Here is a 21,704-nt window from a genome sequence, read left to right as displayed (position 1 = left end):
ATGAAAGTAAATTCGAGGACTAAACAAAGCAGAACGTCGATGATTCATGCCGTCGGGCCATTTTGTGCGAGTTCCACTCCTCATTGGCTTCATTGTCGTATCTGCTTACAAGGCAAAGATAAAGTCAGAATGGGGTTTCTATTCCCCTTAGGGGAGACGAAGCTCTAGGTTTATAGTTTTTCTCATCCTCTCGTCTTAAAATTGCCATTTAAAAGTTGCAATTACTTCACAGGCAGTCTAAAATCTGAACAATAAAGAGCTGGGGCGTTGTAGAACCCCAGGAGGTGTAATTGAATCATTTTTCACATTAAGTAATTGTTCTAACATGCACCAGAGTACGTTTTCGGGCCGGTGTGTCCAGTTTCAGGTGCACGCGGCGCAGCGGGGCGGAGGAGGCGCCAAACAGGTTGGATGAGTACAGGTGAGCCAGGAAGCAGCTTATGCTAATTTGTCAACATGAGAGGAAATCCTCCTTAGAGCTGCACTTGTGAGAGGGAGACGGAGCTACATGGGAACCTATTAGATAACCAATTCTCCTGTCGGCCGCCTCACAGGGGAAGAGAGCGAGCGAGAGAGGGAGAGAGTGTACCTACGATGGTGGACACACAGGGATTCCATTCAAACCCAGCCCTGCAAGGTAAATGTTTATATTGCCACCCCTCTCTTTCTCTGTAATGAGCATGGAGGTTGGTTTTCTCACTGCCCTGCGCTTCTGCAGGTGCTTCCTGAGTTGTCTGTTAGACTCACACAGAGAACCGTTTCCTGTGGCTTCGGCGAAGGATCTCTTGGGTTTTTCTTAGGTGTTGTTCATTAGGCAAGATGACACGGGACATGAATCAAAAGAGCAGCTGTATTTCAGTTTCTCTTTTGCTGCAGAAGTATTGTAGGTGGATGGTGTTGGCGTGTTTGCACGTAGTTTAACTTTAAACATAATGTGATTTAGCTTATCATCTTGGGTTTAATGTGAAAAGCAAATGTCTTTTTATTTGCTTAATGCCTCCATAAGGGTTTTGTCAACACAGACCTCGCGTTGGTTGTTGTTTACGTACTCATGGCTGCTGAGTGCATTTATGAGAGCAACATGTGCATACTAGTGCTAAAAGCAAATAAAAAGTTACGCCTGCTTTTGTGGACTTTGAAAAGCTATTGTTAAAAGGGACAGGAAAGATAAACGATGGCTAATAAAGTTACAGTACTGTTTTAAACAGTATTGTTTTTAACAAAAACTTTTTTAACAAAAATGTATCTGAATATATAGTCATCATTTAATGATTTTTTTTTTTTTTTACAAGTACTACTGTAAAAATTACTGTGAAACTAACTAGTAGCCATAAATTATACTGTACAGTAAATACACACACAATTACATGGTACAATTAGATGTTGATTTCTAAATGTGTACATATTATAAATATATTGTAAATTATATGTTTTTTTTTTTAAAAAATATGATACTACAGTTTGTTTACTCTATAGTAATTTTTTAAATGAATAAATATATAGTGATAATAATTAAATAATAAAGCGAGTTTCTCAGGAGTTTCTCAGCGCAGATTTTATTTGAAATTCTGGGGTGTTTAGACTCCTTGTGGGGAAAATCAATCGTATGGCGTTTAGTTTAAGTATACGCTTACATCCATTGCCACCTGTAAGGTCTTTTAGTAGCTGTGGTCACACGTCCTGATTTTGCTGAGTTAGATGTGTTCCTGGGTCAACATATTTTGTTGACCCTGGAACAACATTTAATTCCAAAAATTTAATCTTGACCACATCCCTACACCTAAACCTAATATTACCCATGAGTAATCCCTAAAATCAGAGGAAATGATAGATGAATGACACTGATGTACAAGCACCAAACACTGATTGTAAGCCTAAACTTCACAAAAACTATAAACAGTTTTTTCAAATCTGATTGGTTAATCACAATGTTGTTCCAGGGTCAAAAAAGATGTTGATCCAGGAACATGTCGTACTTGGTAAAATCAGGTTCTGCAGCTGTGGTCACTGTATCAGTATTTTATTTTCAGAGTTTTCAGGTAGGGCCACAGTGTTTCCTCTATTCTGTACTGTACTCTCTGTGTAATAATTTCAGTGAAAAAAGAAGTCCCAAAATTCTCGGTTTCAACATTTTAAACAATAGGGCCCTATACTCTTTTTCTTTCTATTCCCCAGAAATTCTTGTATGTTTTAATTTTTCTGATGATCAAATGAAGGCATTAAACTTTTTTTTTTTAATCAAATGATTTTGCCAAACAGAGGTTTACTGTTTATTAATAAAAATAATAAAAATATTAAAAATATTAAAATTAATACATGGAAAAAAAAATTGTGTGAATATTCAGTTTAAAAAGTTTTGATAATAATTGTAGGTTTTTTTCTACTATTAAGTGGTTAATCTTGTAGTAATATATATATTTTTTTATCATTTTATTATTTATTTTTATTAATTGTTTCATTTCAATTTGGCAGAAATAGGAATATATAAAAAAAGTAATACAAGACTTAGATATTTCTGTTACTTGTTAAACTGTATTTTTATTTTGACAGGTTGCCGTTTAGTTTCTGTTTGTATGCAGTGTGATATGATACTAATTTTCTCAAATGAAACGGTTAAATTCACTGTGACTCTTACAGCAAGATTATGTGTTCATGCTATCATATAGTGAGACGCAGAGGCCGAAAATCACTGCGAGCGTCACACGTGCTTCAGTATTTATGTAGTAAACAAACCCGCGTCTCTGCCATTCATACATACAGAGGCAAACGGAACATGCAGGATTCATATTTAAACCGTCTTTTTGCATTTCACTATTCACAGCCACTAGTCCATATCACAATCCGAATTAAGTGACAGACCAACTTTTGATTTGTTTATCCAAAAATCAATGAATTCCTTGGCATTTTGCGGTATAGAGTGAATTCTGCTTTTATGAATGGACTCGTGATCCCGTCTGTGTTTTGCGGAGGAGAAATTATAGACGTGCATCCATGTAGAGACAGAAATGTAGAGACGCCCCCCCTAATATAATGGTAGGGGAAACACTGTGCCAATAGCTTCATAGTCCAAAATCTATATAAAATGATGTGGATTTTTGAAATAACGTAACTATTTCAGGGGTTTTCTACTTATTTCAGTAAGAGACATCATTTACGTTATATTAAGTCAAGTCTTAATACCCAGGGTTTTGAACAGTAGTGTTATTTGCTTGCATTGTTTCTTTTCTAAGAACAAATGGCTAAATTTCAGTGACCACCAAAGTAGAAAGCTGCTTTTTGGCAGCATAATGGTGGTTATATCTACTAGTAGGAGCTAACTGCTCATGCTAAACAGCCAAACTCTGTATCCCTGCCTTGGTACAGTAAGCCATTCTTTTTTACCTCTCTCTCCATCACTTGCATTCAAACTAGGTAGCTCATTAATTCAGGCCCCTTAATCTCAAAGGTGGACAATAGTGGAAATGTGTGTGTGTATCATGCCTTTGCTGTTTAAAAGTCAGGTCACCTTGTCCACACTTGTTATTTTGATGAAACACACTCCTCTTCCTGTCCGGCCCCAAAGGTCAGAGGTCATAGGGTGTACGCCTGATCAGTTTTAGTAAGCATATTCATTCCCTGTGTGACTGTGTATGGCAAAGAAGAGACTCCTGATCTGAATCATCTGCGTATCTATATTTAGTACCCTTTTTTTCTGTTGTGTCTATGATCAGGAACAGACGTACAGCCGGTGGTGGGGAAGCAATGACCCATCCTTGCCCTTGCATTCTACCTGCTGACACGCTGCTCAAAAGAGCACATCATCCTTCTTTACCACACACATCACCCCCCTTTTGTTCACCCCTTCCTTTTGAAACGTGATCTTTTGAATTTCAAAGGCAGAGAGGAAACCAATGCTCCATCCTGGTATCTAAGCCCTAGTGGGACGTCCTTTGTTATCTCTCCTCTTCATTGGCCATTGATAAGCACAGCCCAGAACACCTTTGGTTTACAAAGGCCTGCAGAAATATACCTCACTTCCTCTGGACCTGCTTCAACTCGGTCAGCACATGGAACAAAAAGGATGGACGTCTATGTGGGCTACGTGGAACATGATGACCTTCTTCTTAGTTCCTCAAGAAAAAGAAACTGGAATGGAGGGAAAAAAAGAAAATCAGAGAGAGACTTTTGTGTTTTATTTCTATTTTCTTTTAGAGGATTAAAGGATAAGTTAAAGATAAATTGCAGGCTGATTGGAAGATGCTTGAAGTAACTGCATGTTGCTGAAGGAGGTTCTAATAAACATTTGCATTCTCTCCCTGCCATGTATCTGTATAAGAGGCCCAACTCCTCTGCAGCAAACATCCCTCAAACCATCACACTATCTCCTTCAACTTTCACTGACTTCTTTGCATGCTTGGGCTTCAGTCTTTTCTCAGTTTGATGCCGAACAAAATGTTTCCCATTAGACCCAACTTGCTCTCATTACTAAAGTGAACTTTGGACCAGTTCTCCTCTCTGCACACAACATGCTCCTCAGCAAATGTGAGATTAACCTTTTGATTCTTTCTGCTGATGAGAGGTTTGGTCGCTGCAGATTGCGCTTTTTCTTAAACATGATGAGACAGATCCTTACCTTGTTCAGTGCTGAACTGTCAAGCAATTCCAGCTGCAGTGCTGAACTGATTCCACAATGAGAGTCTCTGAATTATCCTGCCTTCTCGTGCATTTGTCTTACATGGGCGACCAGCCTTTTTGGGGGACTTGAATGAGTTAATGTCATGGTAAAGCTGCAATATTTGGGAAATCACAGATTTGGAATGATCAACTTCTCTTGCAGTGGCCAAAAGTGTCATTGCTTGGGCCTTCATTTGGACAACCTCCTGTTGCAGGGTTTCAGTCAGCTTAAAGCAACCTGCCATCTTGCAATTGCAAGTGAAAATTGGAGGAATGCTGCCAGTTAAATAGGGTTTGTCAGATAATTAAAGAAATTAGCAGCAGGAGCCAGGTTAACACCAATAACTTGGACGTAATTGTAAGATCCCTCTAATTTTGATCAGAGTCCTTTTCAAAAATCTCATCAAGTTTTTTTATACTGTGCTTCAAATGAAGTTAATTTATGAAATATGCTTAAAAACTGCCCTTTTAATCCTGTTAGGATAACTTCAAGCAGTGGCCTTGAATTTACTGACCTTTAATTTAATTTATTTTATCCTATTTTGTAGCATTAAAAACAAATTATGAATGTTAAAATGCATACATATACTCCTTTTAAAAGTTTATGAAAAATTCACTATTATTACAATGGTTGTTTTTATTTAAACAGAGTACATTTATACATTTTCACTTAAAGTAGAACTCACCAGAACTCAGTATTTACTCACCCCCTTGTCATCCAAGATGTCCATGTCTTTCTGTCTTCAGTCGTAAAGAAATTATGTTTTTTGAGAAAAACATTTCAAGATTTTTCTCCATATAATCGACTTCATTGTTGCCCCATTTTGAACTTTCAAAATATAGTTTAAATGCAGCTTCAAAGGGCTCTAAACGATCCTAGAAGGAAGAAGGGTCTTATCTAGCAAAACGATCTGTCATTTTTATTCGGAAAATAAAAAATTGTATACTTTTTAAGCACAAAAGCTTGTGTAGCGCAGGCTCTGGGATGCGCTTTCACGTACTATTGAATCAAGTCAAAAAGGCCATGCGGAACGTAGGCGGATCTACAGACCCAGTGTTTACAAAGCAAACGCGCAAAGACTAAGAAAGTTTAAGTAAGTCAAATGCTGTTTACAAACAAAAAGGTACAACGTTTTTTGACATACTCTACCATAAGATGAACGAACGACTCAAAACCCGAAGACTCAAAACAGGTGAACTAATTCCAGTACAGAACCTAATAGGATGTTGCGCATGCGCGACTGAAAGAATCACTCCCCAAGACGACTCGTTCTTCCCGAGTCACATTAAAGATTCGTTCAAATTGAATGAGTCATTTAAGAACGACCCATGGACGCGCATCCCAGAGCCTGTGGTACACAAGCTTTTGTGCTTAAAAAGTATACAAATTTTTATTTTTCGAAAACAATAACCGATTGTTTTGCTAGATAAGACCCTTCTTCCTCAACTGGGATTGTTTAGAGCCCTTTGAAGCTGCATTTAAATTGAAATTTGGGGCACCAGTGAAGTCCATTATATGTTGAAAAATCCTGAAATGCTTTTCTCAAAAACCATAATTTCTTTACGACTGAAGACAGAAAGACATGAACATCTTGGATGACAAGGGGGTGAGTAAATTATTTGTAAATTGTTGTTCTGGAAGTGGAGTTCGCCTTTAATAGCAGATATTTATGTGCGGTGCACTTTAGTAAATGCAGCTCCTTTTATGAAATGACTCAGATATCAGTTTTACATGGGACGTAGCTGGAATTTTTCATTTGTTGCTTCATTTTTGCTTCATTTGCGTTAGTTTGTCATCTGATGTTTGTTTAGCCCAGTATTTGTCCTATCTCGTTTTGCTCAGTGCGTACGTCTCAGTTGCAGATCATTTTTAGAGTTGTTCATTATCACCACAATAGGCCCCCAAAACAACCTGACTCAATTCACACCGTGTCACCTCACATTTCCCGCTCCGCTCTCCTGCGGGGGATCAAACAGGGAGAAACATTCCGTTCAGACCGGTTGTACTTGGGACAGGCCTGGCAGGACAAATGAGATGGTGTCTACTATTTCAATAGAGCTGCTGTAAATGGTTGTTTGTTACGTTACAGTTAAGCTCTTTGCATGAATCTTCCGCGTGACACTTCACAACTGTCGTCTTGAGCGCCTGATTTATTTATGATTTTCCTTCAACCGTCGGAAGGAAAAATAATGTACCTCCCCTCAACTTTTTTTTTTTTTGCAGATGAAAAACTCTCCATGGGTTCGTAACGGATTTGTCAGGTCTGTAATGGATTTTGAAAGCAGAAAAAGTTACCGTGAGACGAAAAGCAAACAATCTTTCAGCCGTGCGAGTGTGAGGAAAGTCTTCCCCCATCCATAAAAGAAACGTTAAACTGCATTTACCTGCGTTCTTCCTATTTTTCCAGCAACCCTGTGCACAATACACTAATTTAAATAGATACAAAGAGTAAAGAGTGCTTCAATTGGAATAATCCACCCGGACCTAATCCGTGTTCGTAAAACCTACCTGCACTGTTTTAACGCCTGAAGCACCGAGGTCATTTTCTTCTTATAGATGTCAGTGAAGAGCACAAAGATGTTTTAATGAATAGTCATTTAAATGCCTGAGCTCACCCGTTCAGAGGAAGGCAAAGAACGATTTGGCCCTGCTCAATTTGTCAGCTAAATAAATGTAACAGACGGCATTCCACAAAAAAAAAAAATCTCTGAATGTTTTGACAGTACAGAATGTAGACGCTGATCTCTCTCTCTGGCTGTTGAACGGAGTCATTTTCCCTTTGGCAGATTCAATTCGTTCATCATTACTACTTTATTTGATTTGCTTTGCTTTCACTCTGTGTGACCCGGTTCATCCTCAAGCATCAAACTGGGTGAGTCAATGTGACGCAAGTGTACAAGTGAGTCACTAGTGATTCACAGGGTTCCTACGGGGTTGCGAAATGTGTATGCAAAATGCAGATTATAAGCGCTTTTTATTTCTTCTCACTCTGTTCTTAGTCTCCAGGACCTTTGCAAAAAAACGAAAAAACGTGCACACAGAAAACATTAAACTTATCATACAGGACAATGCACACCTATTGTGCCATCAGCCCATTTTGTGGAGTGGTTTCTTGGCCTCCAAGTATGTGTTAAAAGAGTCCTGAGACCTTGGAATGACATACTGCCCTAACAAAAACCAAGTTTTGAACACTTTTTTTTTTTTTTTTTTTTTTTTTTTTTTTTTTACAGTACCTGCCTTTTTTTTTAAATAGACCCTTGAACTTGAACATTAGGCCTTGATATTAGAGGCACTATCATAAGAAAAGCCAAATTTTGCAAAGTATATCGCTATTAATTCATGTGCATCCATGCTCTCATTTTATTCATAGTAAGATATTTTTGTGTTTTCAGAGTGCAGGTTTATATTTTAATAACACCAATGATATTATTTTATTTTATTTGCTCTGCTTATACAATTTTGATAACACCAATGACATTATTTTTTTTTATTTTATTTTTTTTATTTGTTCTGCTTAGACAGTTTTGATAACACCAATGACATTATTTTTATTTTATTTTATTTTTTTTTAATTTGTTCTGCTTAGACAATTTTGATAACACCAATGCCATTTATTTTATTTTTTTATTTTTTTTATTTGTTCTGCTTAGACAATTTTCAAAACACCAATGACATTATTTATTTTATTTTATTTTATTTGTTCTGCTTAGACAAATTTGATAACACCAATGACATTTTTTTATTTTATTTTGTTTTATTTGCTCTGCTTAGACAATTTTGATAACACCAATGACATTATTTTATTTTATTTGCTCTACTTAGACAGTTTTGATAACACCAATATATATTATTTTTTTTAATTATTTTTATTATTTTTATTATTTTTATTTATACTCCTGGAAATATTTGATTTGCAAGCAGTCATCTTTGCTTTAAAGCCAGTCACCTGAGCCATAAATGCCATGTGACAGAAAAATGATGTTATGACAATTATGATTGGCTGGTGGCACCACAAAAACACACACAGTCCAAATTTGTCATTTAAATGGCCGTCAATGGAGAAAGATGCTTTTTGGCAGTGTGGTAGTGTACATACAGCATCTACCAGCAGGGACTTATACTTCACAAACACCCATTTAATGCACGCCCACAAAAAAACAAAAACGCAACTTGGCGCTCCACTGCTGTTACACAAATTCATGGCACACATATATTTGTGGATGTGCTTCTGCCTGGATTGTAAAATGCTGGAGATGGCAGTGAAGTCTTGGCTTTCCACTAGCAGATTTATGAATGTGTCAGGAGAGGCTGCATCGCCGGCTATGGCATGCTGGATTGCTAATAGTGCTGGGGGTGTTGGGGTTGTCAGAAAGCAGGTTTGCCATTTTGGCTTAGGAACAGACCCTGAAAGAGATTCAGCTCCTAACAAAACAGAAGGAGCCCACATTAAGTATGTCATGATGAGGAGATTTTATGACTGATGCTGCACGGGTAGCACAAGCACACCATGTATCTTTATTATGATGCCATTTTCTCAGCAAATCTCAGGATACAGAGACTTCCTAATTGAAGCAGCTGATGGCCATCAGTCTGGCTCGAAGATGAAGATGTAGGATGATGTTGGAAAATATGTCAAAACCTACTGATATCAGAGCTGGAAAAGGAGCAGTGAGCTTTTAAGTGTTCTTGTATGGTTTCAGGAGACTTGGAATTTGGTGCATTTGTATTGTGTGAGCTGTATGACTGCTGTTGGTATTTTTATGGCACTTTTTAGTTAAATTGTGGTCCTTTTTGGAGGTTGATCACCACAGTCGGCATCAGAATAAGATTTAGTGTGGGGAAAAAGGTTGTAAGATCGTATACAAAGACTAAGCTCATAAATATGAGCATCTAGATATGCTCAGATATATTTACATTGCTTTTTAATATGAATGAATAAATCCAGACATTGTGTCTGTAGACCTCTAATATGCAGAAACTGATATTTTAACAATTTAACATCAAAATTCAATTGACATTAAATGTATAAAACTATTAAAACACTTAAAATGATCAAAAGTGCAGTAATTGGCCATTTCACAATATACAGTAGATGTAAATTCATCACAGTCAGTTGCAGTTTTCCTTCTTTTCGTCCAATTAATGAGCACAGATGAATATGTGGCATATTTCAGCATCAAAGTCTGTCCTAGCAAATGATTTAGAGGAGAAATGAATAATGAGGAGGTATAGTGAGGCATTGTATTTATTTATTTATGTTCAGTGATAAAAGCTCCTGCATTTTTCCAGAAAATACTAGTCACCCACTCGACCTAATGCTCTGGTTTCAGATGACCTTTTCTCACGCCGCTCTATTGTGAGAAGAAAGCATCAACCAGACCATCTTATTTACCCCCCCTTTGTATTGGATGTGCTCTTGTTTGGTGAACTCGACAGCTTTCTTTCCAGAAATCCTCCTTCAGCCTATAATTATGATCCCAGGCAGCTTTTTCAGGCTGGATTATAATTATATCTGTGTTTTGGTTTATACTGAGCTCTTGGGCCACCTTATATTTGAGTTCACATCTTCAGAGCACATATAATTAAACTGACCCATTTTCTTTGTAATTATAGTAATTCATTAATATTTGTCTTTCTCTAAATAGTGAAACAGCAATTCAGTAAAAATGTACTCTGAGATCAATAAAGAGATAATACACTGCTGGATATGCCACTGCTTTATATTTACTGTATTACAGCGTTGAATGTCTCAGCAGGGCTGGTCGGAATGTTAAAACGTAAGAACTGGCTGCTTTTCAATTCATATGTGTGAATTTGAATTGAATTATTTACACCCTGCAGGATGTTGTATCGGAATTTGGATTGGAATGACAGGAAGAGAAATGTGCTGAATTCTAATTCAATGGAATTCAAGTCGCACAACAGAACAATTTCATTACTCCAACATATTTTTCCAACAAGGCAAGTTTTGTGACAAAATTATATCAATAATTTTGCATAAGCGTCTATGCCTAGTTGCCTTACAGTTTGAATACTTATTTCTTATTATCCGGTGTATTCAAAATATTTTTTTTATATAGATGTCAAAATTCGAAATTGTTTTATATGCAGTTGAGGTCAAAAGTTTACATCCCCCTTTCAGAATCTGCACACTGTTAATTTTTTACCAAAATAAGAGGGAGCATATAAAATGCATGTTATTTTTGATTTAGTATTGACCTGAATAAGATATTTCACTTAAAAGATGTTTACATATAGTCCACAAGAGAAAATAATAGCTAAATTTATAAAAATGACCCTGTTCAAAAGTTTACATTCCCTTGATTCTTAATACTATGTTGTTACCTGAATGTTGTTACGTTGTGTTTTTTTTTTTTTTTTTGTTTAGTGATTTGTTTGTCCTGAACAGTTAAACTGCCTGCGGTTCTTCAGAAACATCCTTTGGTTTTCCAGCATTTCTGTGTTTTAACCCTTTCCAACAATGACTGTATGATTTTGAGATGCATCTTTTCACACTGAGGACAATGGAATTCAAAATACTCACTGATGCTCCAGAAAGAAATACTATGCATTAAGAGCTGGGGGGTGAAAACTTTTAAACAAAATGGAGAGGTGTGCATTTTTCTTATCTTGCCTAAATATCTTTTTTTTATTTTTTTATTTTTTTTAGTACTGCCCTTCAGAGGCTACAGAACATAGTTACATGTTTCCCAGAAGGCAAAATAAAAAAAATTCAAAAAGTTTTCACCCCCCAGCTCTTAATGCATGGTTTTTCCTTCAGCAGCATTAGTGAGCGTTTGAACCTTCTGTAATAGTTGCATATAGTTGCTTAGTTGTCCTCAGTGTGAAAAAGCGGATCTCAAAATCATACAGTCATTGTTGGATGGTTCAAATACACAGAAATGCTGGAAAACCAAAGAATTTGTGGGACCTGAAGGATTGTTTAACGGTTCAGCACAAACAAGGGACTCATGAACAGCTATCACTAAACAAAAAAACAGCTGTGGATCATTCATGTAAGAACACAGTATTAGGAATCAAGGGGATGTAAACTCTTAAACGGGGTCATTTTTATAAATTCAACTATTATTTGCTTGTGTGGACTATATATAAACATCTTTTATATCAAATATTTTATTCAGATCAGTAGTAAATAAACAGTAACACATTTTGTATAATCCCTCTTCTTTTGGTAAAAGATTTAATATCATATATGATTTAAAATCAGAAATTCATTAAATTAATTTCATAAGCTGTGAAGTTCACACCACTAATAGACCCAGATTTTTTGCTGAATGTCTTGACAACATAAGAAATATTCCATAAAGCAGAGAACAAACATGACCAACCTATATTAATGCTGGTAGAAAAGACTTTAAATGTTCGCTAATTCTTCTGGGGCTTTACATTTGTGTTAATCATATCCTTGTTCACAGTCTGACATTATCAGAAGTGACTATCCCCTGCCATTCAGGATTAGTAGTCCAAATGATTTGATTTAAGGCTTTCATATAATATGCATAAATAATGTCAGGTTTTTCTTTTTTTTTTTTCTGTGACCTGCTTTGGTAAAGAAGCGCCCTTTGAAATCAGTTTTGTTTTATTGAAAGTTCTGTTTTATTAATTTTTTCTGGACTGTTTTATTGGATAAAAAAAAAAAATAATAATAATAATATATATATATATATATATATATATATATATATATATATACAATATAAAGCATGTCTCATTAATTGAAATGATGGAACACAATTTAACAGCAATTTATTGAAAGTTTAACAAAAATTATATTTTAAGGCCCTATGAAATACGTTGTATATTTTTTCTCAAAAACAGTTTATTTATTCATTTATTTATTTTTTTAAACCTTTAAACCTAATTCTGTGTTTTCCATTAATTATCCATTTATCGCCATTGACGGATTCCATTTTAATGGTTTCATTAAACTTTATTGATTTTATTTTATTTTTTTTTTTCCTTAAAAAATAACATGTATATATTTAATGTTTAAAAGTTTTATAATTAGTAGTTTTGCTATCATTGCAATAAGTAATATATTTCTGTCACAGTTTCTTCAGTTTAAACCAAACTTTTATTTTGACGGGTTGCCGTGAAGACCTGTACGTTTCTTTCTGTATATGATATAATGATTTATATGATGAGTTTTTCCTGTAAGAAATGGTAAAATGCTCATGCACTGACTCTGAGAGCAGTTCTAGAGATTGTGTTTATGTGTTCATGTACTCATATATTGAGGTATCAGTGGCTGAAAACACCACGAGCGCCACGCACGCTTCAGTATGTGTGTAGTAAACGAAACCGCTCGCCTGCACCATTCATTCACACAGAGACACACAGAACATGCAGGATTCATATTTCAATACTATTTTACAGACTTAACATTCAGACACAAGTCAATATCACATTTTGATTTAAATTTACTGACCTGCTTTTGATTTATTCATCCAAAATTTGGCAAATTCCGTGACAATCCGTGTTATACAGTAAATTCCATTTTCATGTCTGGAATCCACAATTCCATCCGCGTTTTCCAGATTATGGCAATCATAGAGCCCTAGGTAAGAAAGCATTTTCTGAGAGCATGTGATCTAATATACATAATAAAACCAAGTTTGAGTTTGTTTTATAATATAAAAATGGATATAATTGCTTTATCAAATAATCTTATATGGATATTAAAAATATCTATGAATAAAAAAAAAAAGTCCTTTTGTGGTCTTCAAAGATGAGATGTAGCTAATACTTCGATGGAGTGAGGAAAGCTCTGGCCTTGGCACAAATAAATGAAGGTGACCATTATAGCCACAGTCTTTTCTCATATCAGCCTGTTTAATGGAAATATGGGTCATCTCACTCAATTTTCCAGTCTCTCTGTTCTCACCCCCTCTCTGAAATGCGTTTTCACACTCTAGTCTTGAAGGACACTGGGAAAAATATGTCATGTGTAACTCAACAGGCAAAAATTTGAACTGAATTTGTCAGCGAGTGCAAAAACCTGTGAGCTGCATCCATAGTATTTTAGGGCATTGTGTGTTTGCCCATGCTGTATTGCAGTTTTTGTTTTGAAAACAGAATGAAACGTCCATCTTCTCAGTGTGTGTTGTTCCGTCTTGTTTTTTTTTTTTAATAGCATTGACGTTATTAAAATTTGTATTAATATTTTGAATTAATTTAAATAATTTTTGTATTTTAATTTTAGTTCCAGTTTAAGTAATTTTGTTGTTTTGATCATGTTATAGTTTTTTTTTTTTTTTTGTAATTTTATAGTTTTTTTTTTATTTTACTTCAGTTAATGTTTATTTTACTTCAAGTAAAGAATTTTTTTTTTTTTTAATCCTTTTAAGATTTAGTTTTAGTAACGTATATACAAACCCTGCTGTACATATTACTATTTATCTGCTGTACAAAATATCTTCAACATTTTTATATTTATTAGCTTGGAATATTCTTGCTCAAGAATAAAAGAGGCCTTTGACTACAGTTGTTTTAATTTTCTTAACAGTTTTAATATCCAACCAAATGTTCTATTCCTCCACAAGCTCTTTTCTTGCTCAATAATTGATCACTTAACTTGACATAGATGTCATGTAGATATTGAAGACAACCAGCCCATGCTAAATTGTTCAGCTCCTGCTTGCATGTTTTATTTAAAGTAACTTATTGAACTCAACGGTTTACTGTCATGTGATGCTTTGTGAGCTGTCAGCTGTTATTGTCTTTGTGCATCTTGTACGTTTCAGTAAAAGGAAGCTGATTGTATTGTCTGGCACAGAGAACCGACATCAGCCCATAATTAAAGATGACATTGATTTTCAGCACCATTTTCACATTCCAGCTGTGGAATTTGTAGATAGTCCCTGAAACTGCAGCCAGTTTATCAATGCTCTCTATTCTTAGAGCTACAGAGCAGTGGTGAATGATGCCTTTGGATGTGTGCATTGAACTGACAGACCAAAAAGTCTAGTTCGTATACCATGAATTAAAAACATCAATTATTTGTGACTGCTTCACAAGTTTTATGCATGGCCTCATTATAATGTGCAACAATTGGCCATTGAAAATGTGCTGTTTGTATCATCTAGTTATCATTCACACCCAGAATATAAAGTCTGTGTAAAGGCAATTCAGAGAATTGTTTCTAAACATTTTAAATGTTAGAGATGTATTGCTGAAAACATGTTACAAAGACTCTAAATTATTTAGTAGGTCTATTGAATCATGAAGTTAGAAGTTATACAGTTTTTCCCAGATTTTTTTGTGGGCAGGCCTGAAATTATGTCTCAGTGGTGCACTGGAGCCGCTGAGCATGGGCCTCCCCTAACACTATAATAACTAGAGTGCATTACCATCAGTGGTTCGCCCGCTCAATTGCGAATCACTATCATTACCGTTATTACAGCCAACAGTTACTACAGTGCTAGCTAGCCGTGCCTTCATCACATAAATGCAATTTACCTGGTTGCGATAATTTACAAAACAGCTCAGTCATCCTTTCAGGTTGTAGTGGTGTTTGACAGTTGAGAGAGGAGGCAAATTCCCTGTGAGTGGGTGTGGTTTCGAAAGCAGTGTTTGAGAGCAGAGAATACTGCTTATTTTTTCAAGATTTTCACAACTTATTGTATTTACTTGCCTTTTTTCTAAAATTCAGATGTTGGCTGGGTGGTTAATAACACATTTTTTCTGTGGTGTGACAAACTCAGAACATACATTTAATATTGCTTTACACAGATTTTAAATAACTTAACAGAGAACAATTTGTAGGCCAATGCTGGCCACTGGGGCAGTGTTGCCAAGTCTGTGTTTTTTCCGTGGAATTGGGCTACTTTAACACTGTTGCTGCGAGTTGTTTTTTTTTTTTTTTTATGTCTGCAAGTCGAAGCGACCCTGATAATGTGATATTTTTCAACTGAATTGCAAATTTTGTCAAGAGAACCTTGCCAAAAGAATGCGATTTTTACTATGGGATCCCCCTCAAAATGCGATTGGGCTAGTTTTGGGCTAATTTTGAGTAGCAATTGTTAAGGGGTTTGTTGTGAACCTGGCAACCCTGCACTGGGGTCTTAGCTACTCACCTAATAATAATAATAATAATAATAATAATAATAATAATTAATTATTATTATTATTATTATTATTATTATTATTTGGTGCATATTTATGATAATAATAAACATAATAATAATAATAATAATAATAATAATAATAATAATAATAATAATAATAATAATTATTATTATTATTATTATTATTATTATTATTATACTATTATTATTTGTGTTATTATTATTATGATCATTATTATTATTATTATTATTATTTGTATTATTTGTATTATTATTATTATTGTTACTCACCAAATTCAGTTGAGAAGAAAATTAAATTCAAAGTGGATTTGACATAATGATTCATTTCAATGACCATGGAATTGTTAAAAGATAAAGCATATCTTACAATACTATTGGGAAGTTTCACATCCATTAAAAAAAATAATCTCACCCCAAACCAAATTTTTCTCAGTGTAAAAATTACTTCAAGCTGTAATGTTTTACATAAATATAAAAGTGATTAGAGCATATAACGTAGTAAGTGTTATATTGTTGAATATAGTGCAAGGCACATTTATCTGTTGTATAATATTTTGACAGTACATAATTTTTGAGTGTAATATTTTTCATTGTATTATTCTTGTATATGGCATTAATAATAATAATAATAATAATAATAATAAATCGGTGAGTAGTAATAATAATAATAATCATAACAACAACAACAACAACAACAACAACAACAACAACAATAATAATAATAATAATAATAATAATAATAAATCGGTGAGTAGTAATAATAATAATAATCATAACAACAACAACAACAACAACAACAACAACAATAATAATAATAATAATAATAATAATAATAATAATAACAGCAATAACAATTTACTATACACCAAATAAATATATAAGCAAATTGACATTATTTGAGTTGAAATGCAGTCAATAAATGAGAGGCAGGGCCAGGTGCAAGAGTATTATTATTATTATTATTATTATTAATGCCATATACAATAATATGAGAAATATTACACTCAAAAATTATATACTGTAAAAATACAAGAGAAAAAAGGTGCCTTGCACTATATTCAACAATATAACACTTACTTACTAAGTTATAAGCTCTAATCGCCTTTTACTTTTGCAATTTATGTAAAACATTACAGCTTGAAGTAATTTTTAGAGTGAGAAAAATTTGGTTTGGAGTGAGATTACTTCATTTTATGGATGTGAAATTTTCCCATTAATATTGTAAGATATGCTTTATCTTTACCAATTCCGTGGTCATTGAAGTGAATCGTTATGTCATATTCACTTATTTGAATTTCATTTTCTTCTCAATTAAATTTTCTGCATCAATCCGCAATATTTGTATATGCAATGGAAAAATAAATTAACAATGGTTTCTAGCCAGTTGTGCTCGTCCAGTCATTGCATTTTGTCCAAAGGCAGTGATTGCCAAAATTTGAAGACTTGCCAAAATATGTCTACTTTTTCTCGTTGAGACATGCCTTCACGTTAATAGACCTGTGAGGATGTGACATGCAAAGGTTGTTTGAAAACATGCAAGTTCGGTCCTAGAGAGCTGTCAATGTCTTCAGGATTACTATATAGGCAGGGTTGGAGCTAAACTCTACAGGACAGCGGTGCTCTCTAGGATCGAATTTGCCTAGCCCTGGGCTAGGTGATACTAGAGAAGCTGCATACTAAAGCTTTAACATGAATGCCAGCGGTGTGAAAGTGGTGCCGGTTACCCGGATACATGTTAATATGGAGGACTGAACTGTCTGTTTGCTGAATGTCGAGATTGACCAGAATCGAGTATTCCAGTGAGCCGTGTAAAAACCACACTCTTTAAAGATGCAGGAGTAAAAATGGCAGGTCCTTGAGGAATCGCAAGTGACCTCTGACTGGTATCTGCCGGCTGTCAGGTATCTTTATTCTTTATTTAAGTCTTGAGCAATAGCAGCTTTGAATCGTCAACCCCACGCAAACTTTCCGTCTGCACGGGGGAACCGAGATGATTGACGGTCTCTGCGTGGGGAACTGTGTCTCCTCTCATATTTTGAGCAGGATCCCTTAAAATGCAGGGAAAGGACAGGGCTTATCTTCTCCTAACACCTGTGCGTGGCCTACTTTAGCATTCAGGGTTTCACACCTAAATATGTGACAATACTATTTGTTGTGCTTTAAGAGCTTGCTAAAGAGGTCAGATACAAACTCCTTTTGGCATTGTGTCGGGCTTTTTATTTTTTTATTCCGTTTTATTTGTAACCATTTTCCTCTCCTGAAAACGACTGCTTATCTAACCCACTGGCTTTTTACGCGCATTATGCATCACCTCCTCTTCTGGCACGCTGCTTTTTAAATGCTATGCAGGTTGGGTTGAGGGTCACAGCGCCTGGTGTAATACATCTGAATATGTCCTTAAATTAAGGGCAGCACGTCAAACACAAGGTCTGTTTCAAGCTGTCTGGCGCATATTTTTTCATAAAAAAAAACTTTAGAAGAATTTAGCACCCTGCTACTGAGAACATTTATAGAAGCAAAAATGACCTTTACCTTGTCGATTGTTAAAGGAGTAGTTCACTTCCAGAACAAAAAAAAATGACAGATAGTGTACTCACCCCCTTGTCATCCAAGATGTTCATGTCTTTCTTTCTTCAGTCGTAAATAAATTGTTTTTGTGAGGAAAACATTTCAGGATTTCTCTCCATATAATGGACTTCTATGGTGCCCCTGAGTTTGAACTTCCAAAATGCAGTTTAAATGCAGCTTCGAAGGGCTCTAAGGTCTTAGCGAAACGATTGGTTATTTTCTAAAAAAAAATTAGTTTACATACTTTTTAACCTCAAACGCTCGTCTTGTCTAGATCTCTATTTTTTCAGGTTCAAGTCAGTTGGAGTATGTCGCAAAACTCCCATCTCATTTTCTTCTCCAACTTCATCCTACATCACTGTTTTACCTTTTTTGTAAAGGGTGTTTGACCTTTATTGCATGTTCACGTTGTAAACACTGGGTTAGTACTTCTGCAGCGATTTAGGATGATTTTGAAGTTGGAGGAGAAAATGAGATTGGAGTTTTTCAACATACCCTAACTGTCTCCCGCAGACCCAGAGAAAACGAGCGTTTAAGGTTAAAAAGTATATAAATTGTAAAACAAATTGTAGAAAATAACTGATCGAGTGCTTCCTTGGCTGGGATCATTTAGAGCCCTTTGAAGCTGCATTTAAACTGCATTTTGGAAGTTCAAAATCAGGGCACCATAGCAGCACCATGATATCCTGAAATGTTTTCCTCAAAAAACATAATTTCTTTACGATTGAAGAAAGAAAGACATGAACATCTTGGATGGCAAGTTAAATACAAATTAAGATATTTTTGATGAAATGCAAAAGTTTTCTGACCCTGCATAGACAACAATGCAACTGACACGTTCAAGGCACAGAAAGGTAGTAAGGACATCATTAAAATAGTCCATGTGACATCAATGGTTCATCTGTAGTTTTATGAAGCTACAAGAATACTTTTTGTCAAAAATGACACATTTATGCAACAGTTTCTGTGCTTTTTTTAGTCAATCTTCAAAGCTAGTATTCATATCTATTTTTTTGTTCTCATGCTATTTAACAATTACAGACAAATCTGAAAAAATATAATGTGTTTGTGCTTTAGGAAATTGTAATATGACACTGTACTGTTAGTGTGATGTTTGCTCTAAACTGATGGATGAAAAAGTGATAGTAGTCGGGTAATTTGAGCCAAAAGTCCTGGGGTACGTTACTTATGATTACAAAGTATTATTTTGGTGTAATTCTACAAACATTTTTGGTTGTGTTCTTTGTTTTGAACTTGATTTGTTCTGAAAAATTTAAATAGGCCTTGTTTATGAAAATTGACCACTGAAGTTTTTATGAAATTGTATTTTCCTGCAACATTGATAAGTGGGATGTTGAGTACTATTATCCCAGTTCTATTTATTTATTTATTTATTTAAATTATTCAGTTTGATCTTTTTGTTCTGATTTTTTTTAATAATTCAGAAATCAAATCCCTTAAAAGTTGTGGTCTTTATCTTTAAAGGGGTCATTGGATGCAAAGTTCACTTTTACATGTTGTTTGAACATTAATGTGTGTTGGCAGTGTATGTACACATCTACCCTATAATGCTAAAAATCCATGCAGTGGTTTTTAATTAATCTGTAAAAATAATATCCCCTTTTTCAAATCGAGCCATTCTCAGATGCCTGTCGGTGTGGCGTCACACCAACAGAGGCTCCCACGATAGTTGATTGACATAAGCGTCTTACCTCAGACCCGCCTTACATCAGCTGTAACAGTCCGACCTCCATTGTTTTGATGCGGGAGCAGGGATGTAAGTTAGACAAGAATATCTCAGATTGAGTGATTGAGGTGTTGTGTTGCTGGATGTAATAATAAACATAGTGGTCATCATTTACTCCCGACATCTGAGCCACTGAGGATGCAGTGGATTATGTTTGTTTGTGAAGGCAATGCACCTCCTGATCTACATAAATGCATTTATGTTTGCACAAATCATTCTTGATCCAGCTTCACCTACATCAGAAGTGAGTATAAGGTTTTTTTTTTTTTATGAATCTCTGCAAACACCTTTCTTGATAACGTGCTAGTTACCAAGTTTTGTGGCTAAACGCGCTAAATGCGGCTAAAGTAAACAGGCTCGTCACTCCACAGAGAGAAGAGAGGGGCAGGTTGAGCAGAGCTCATTTGCATTTAAAGGAGCAATCCATCAGAATGGGTTGATTTTTGTAGGGCTCATTTTGACAACGCCAAATGGGTGTTTTTTATACACCCATTGAGAATTTTTAGCCAAAGTATATTATAGACTTTTCATTAAGACCCTAAAGAATCATATCAACTTGTGGAAAATGGGCATCCGATGACCCCTTTAAATACATCATTTAGGAAGTCACCCATCCATCAAAAAATAAATAAAATCCATCACATTTTCCAAACCGATTTATCCTTATTAGAGTCACTGGAGCCGGAGCCTAATCCAGCCTCACAAATAAATTTTAAAAGTGATTTTTATTGAATTTCTCCTTCTTTGATATACAATGAGGTGAAAATGTTCAGTTTTACTTCAGCATAATCAATGGCAGAGTTCAACTCTGAGTGGCTCAACTTACCCCTCACTGGGGGCAAATTGTGCCGAGAAACTACTTTTTTTTGAAAGCCATATTTTGAAAACACTTTATTATCCTGAAATGTATGTAAATATTTAAGTTGGGGCCATTAGTGTCATGTGCTCACTTTAAACACACCATAAGCAAAAACTGGCTCAACTCACCCTGCTCTCCCGTAATTAAGCTGTTCTGTTAAAGAGTGATCTGAAGCATTATTAGCAAGCCCAGCCTTAAGCAATATCTGAAACTTGGCATCGTTTTGTATCTCTACTCCAGATCAGTTTGACGAGCCATTTGTGTGGTTATCAACACAATTAGTGAAGTGTAACATGCTCCAGTAACATGCAGTGCAGTGGCCCGATGAATTCTTAATATGGCAGCTGGAATATCACATGATTACTGAGGAAAGAACCAGTTGGTGATACACAGTTTATGCATACAAAACGGATTGAATTCGCTCTGTAAGGCCTTAGCATCTTGGCCATGATTGCAGCGTGTGTCTTACATCCTGGCTTCGTGCAAAGCCCTGGCAGGAGGTCCGTCTCTGGGGTGATTGTGTTGGGAAAGGCATCTTTCTCTCCCCAAAAACCCTTTCTTCTCTCTTTCTCTGCTGTCCACATCAGCCCTCTCACTCTCTCCATTTCTCGCTCTGCTTATCGGGTCATCACAATCTCTTTTTATGGCTTGAAAGTGACTAGGCCAAGCATGAGGTCTAATCTAAATTTAATTCACTCCATCACAGTTGGCGATTACCGTATGGAAGGAGGGGGGCTGACTACAGGCCTCTCATCCTTGGTCGCTCTC

At 35.5% G+C, this 21,704-nt stretch overlaps 1 protein-coding gene across 1 annotated transcript in view; it reads left to right on the top strand.

Annotated features, from left to right (window-relative positions):
• The first annotated feature begins 475 nt into the window (after nucleotides 1-475).
• LOC127172910 (inactive N-acetylated-alpha-linked acidic dipeptidase-like protein 2) overlaps nucleotides 476-21,704 on the top strand; it is a 302,371-nt gene continuing 281,142 nt past the window's right edge. The window contains 1 exon segment of the mRNA XM_051122434.1: nucleotides 476-637. Coding sequence (XP_050978391.1) covers nucleotides 595-637 — 43 coding nt within the window. The 5' untranslated portion in view covers nucleotides 476-594.

This window comes from Labeo rohita, chromosome 11, assembly GCF_022985175.1.
Source record: "Labeo rohita strain BAU-BD-2019 chromosome 11, IGBB_LRoh.1.0, whole genome shotgun sequence".
Classification (NCBI taxonomy): domain Eukaryota; kingdom Metazoa; phylum Chordata; class Actinopteri; order Cypriniformes; family Cyprinidae; genus Labeo; species Labeo rohita.
The sequence above is the reverse complement of the archived record's forward strand: the minus strand, read 5'-3'. Positions and strand labels throughout refer to the sequence as shown.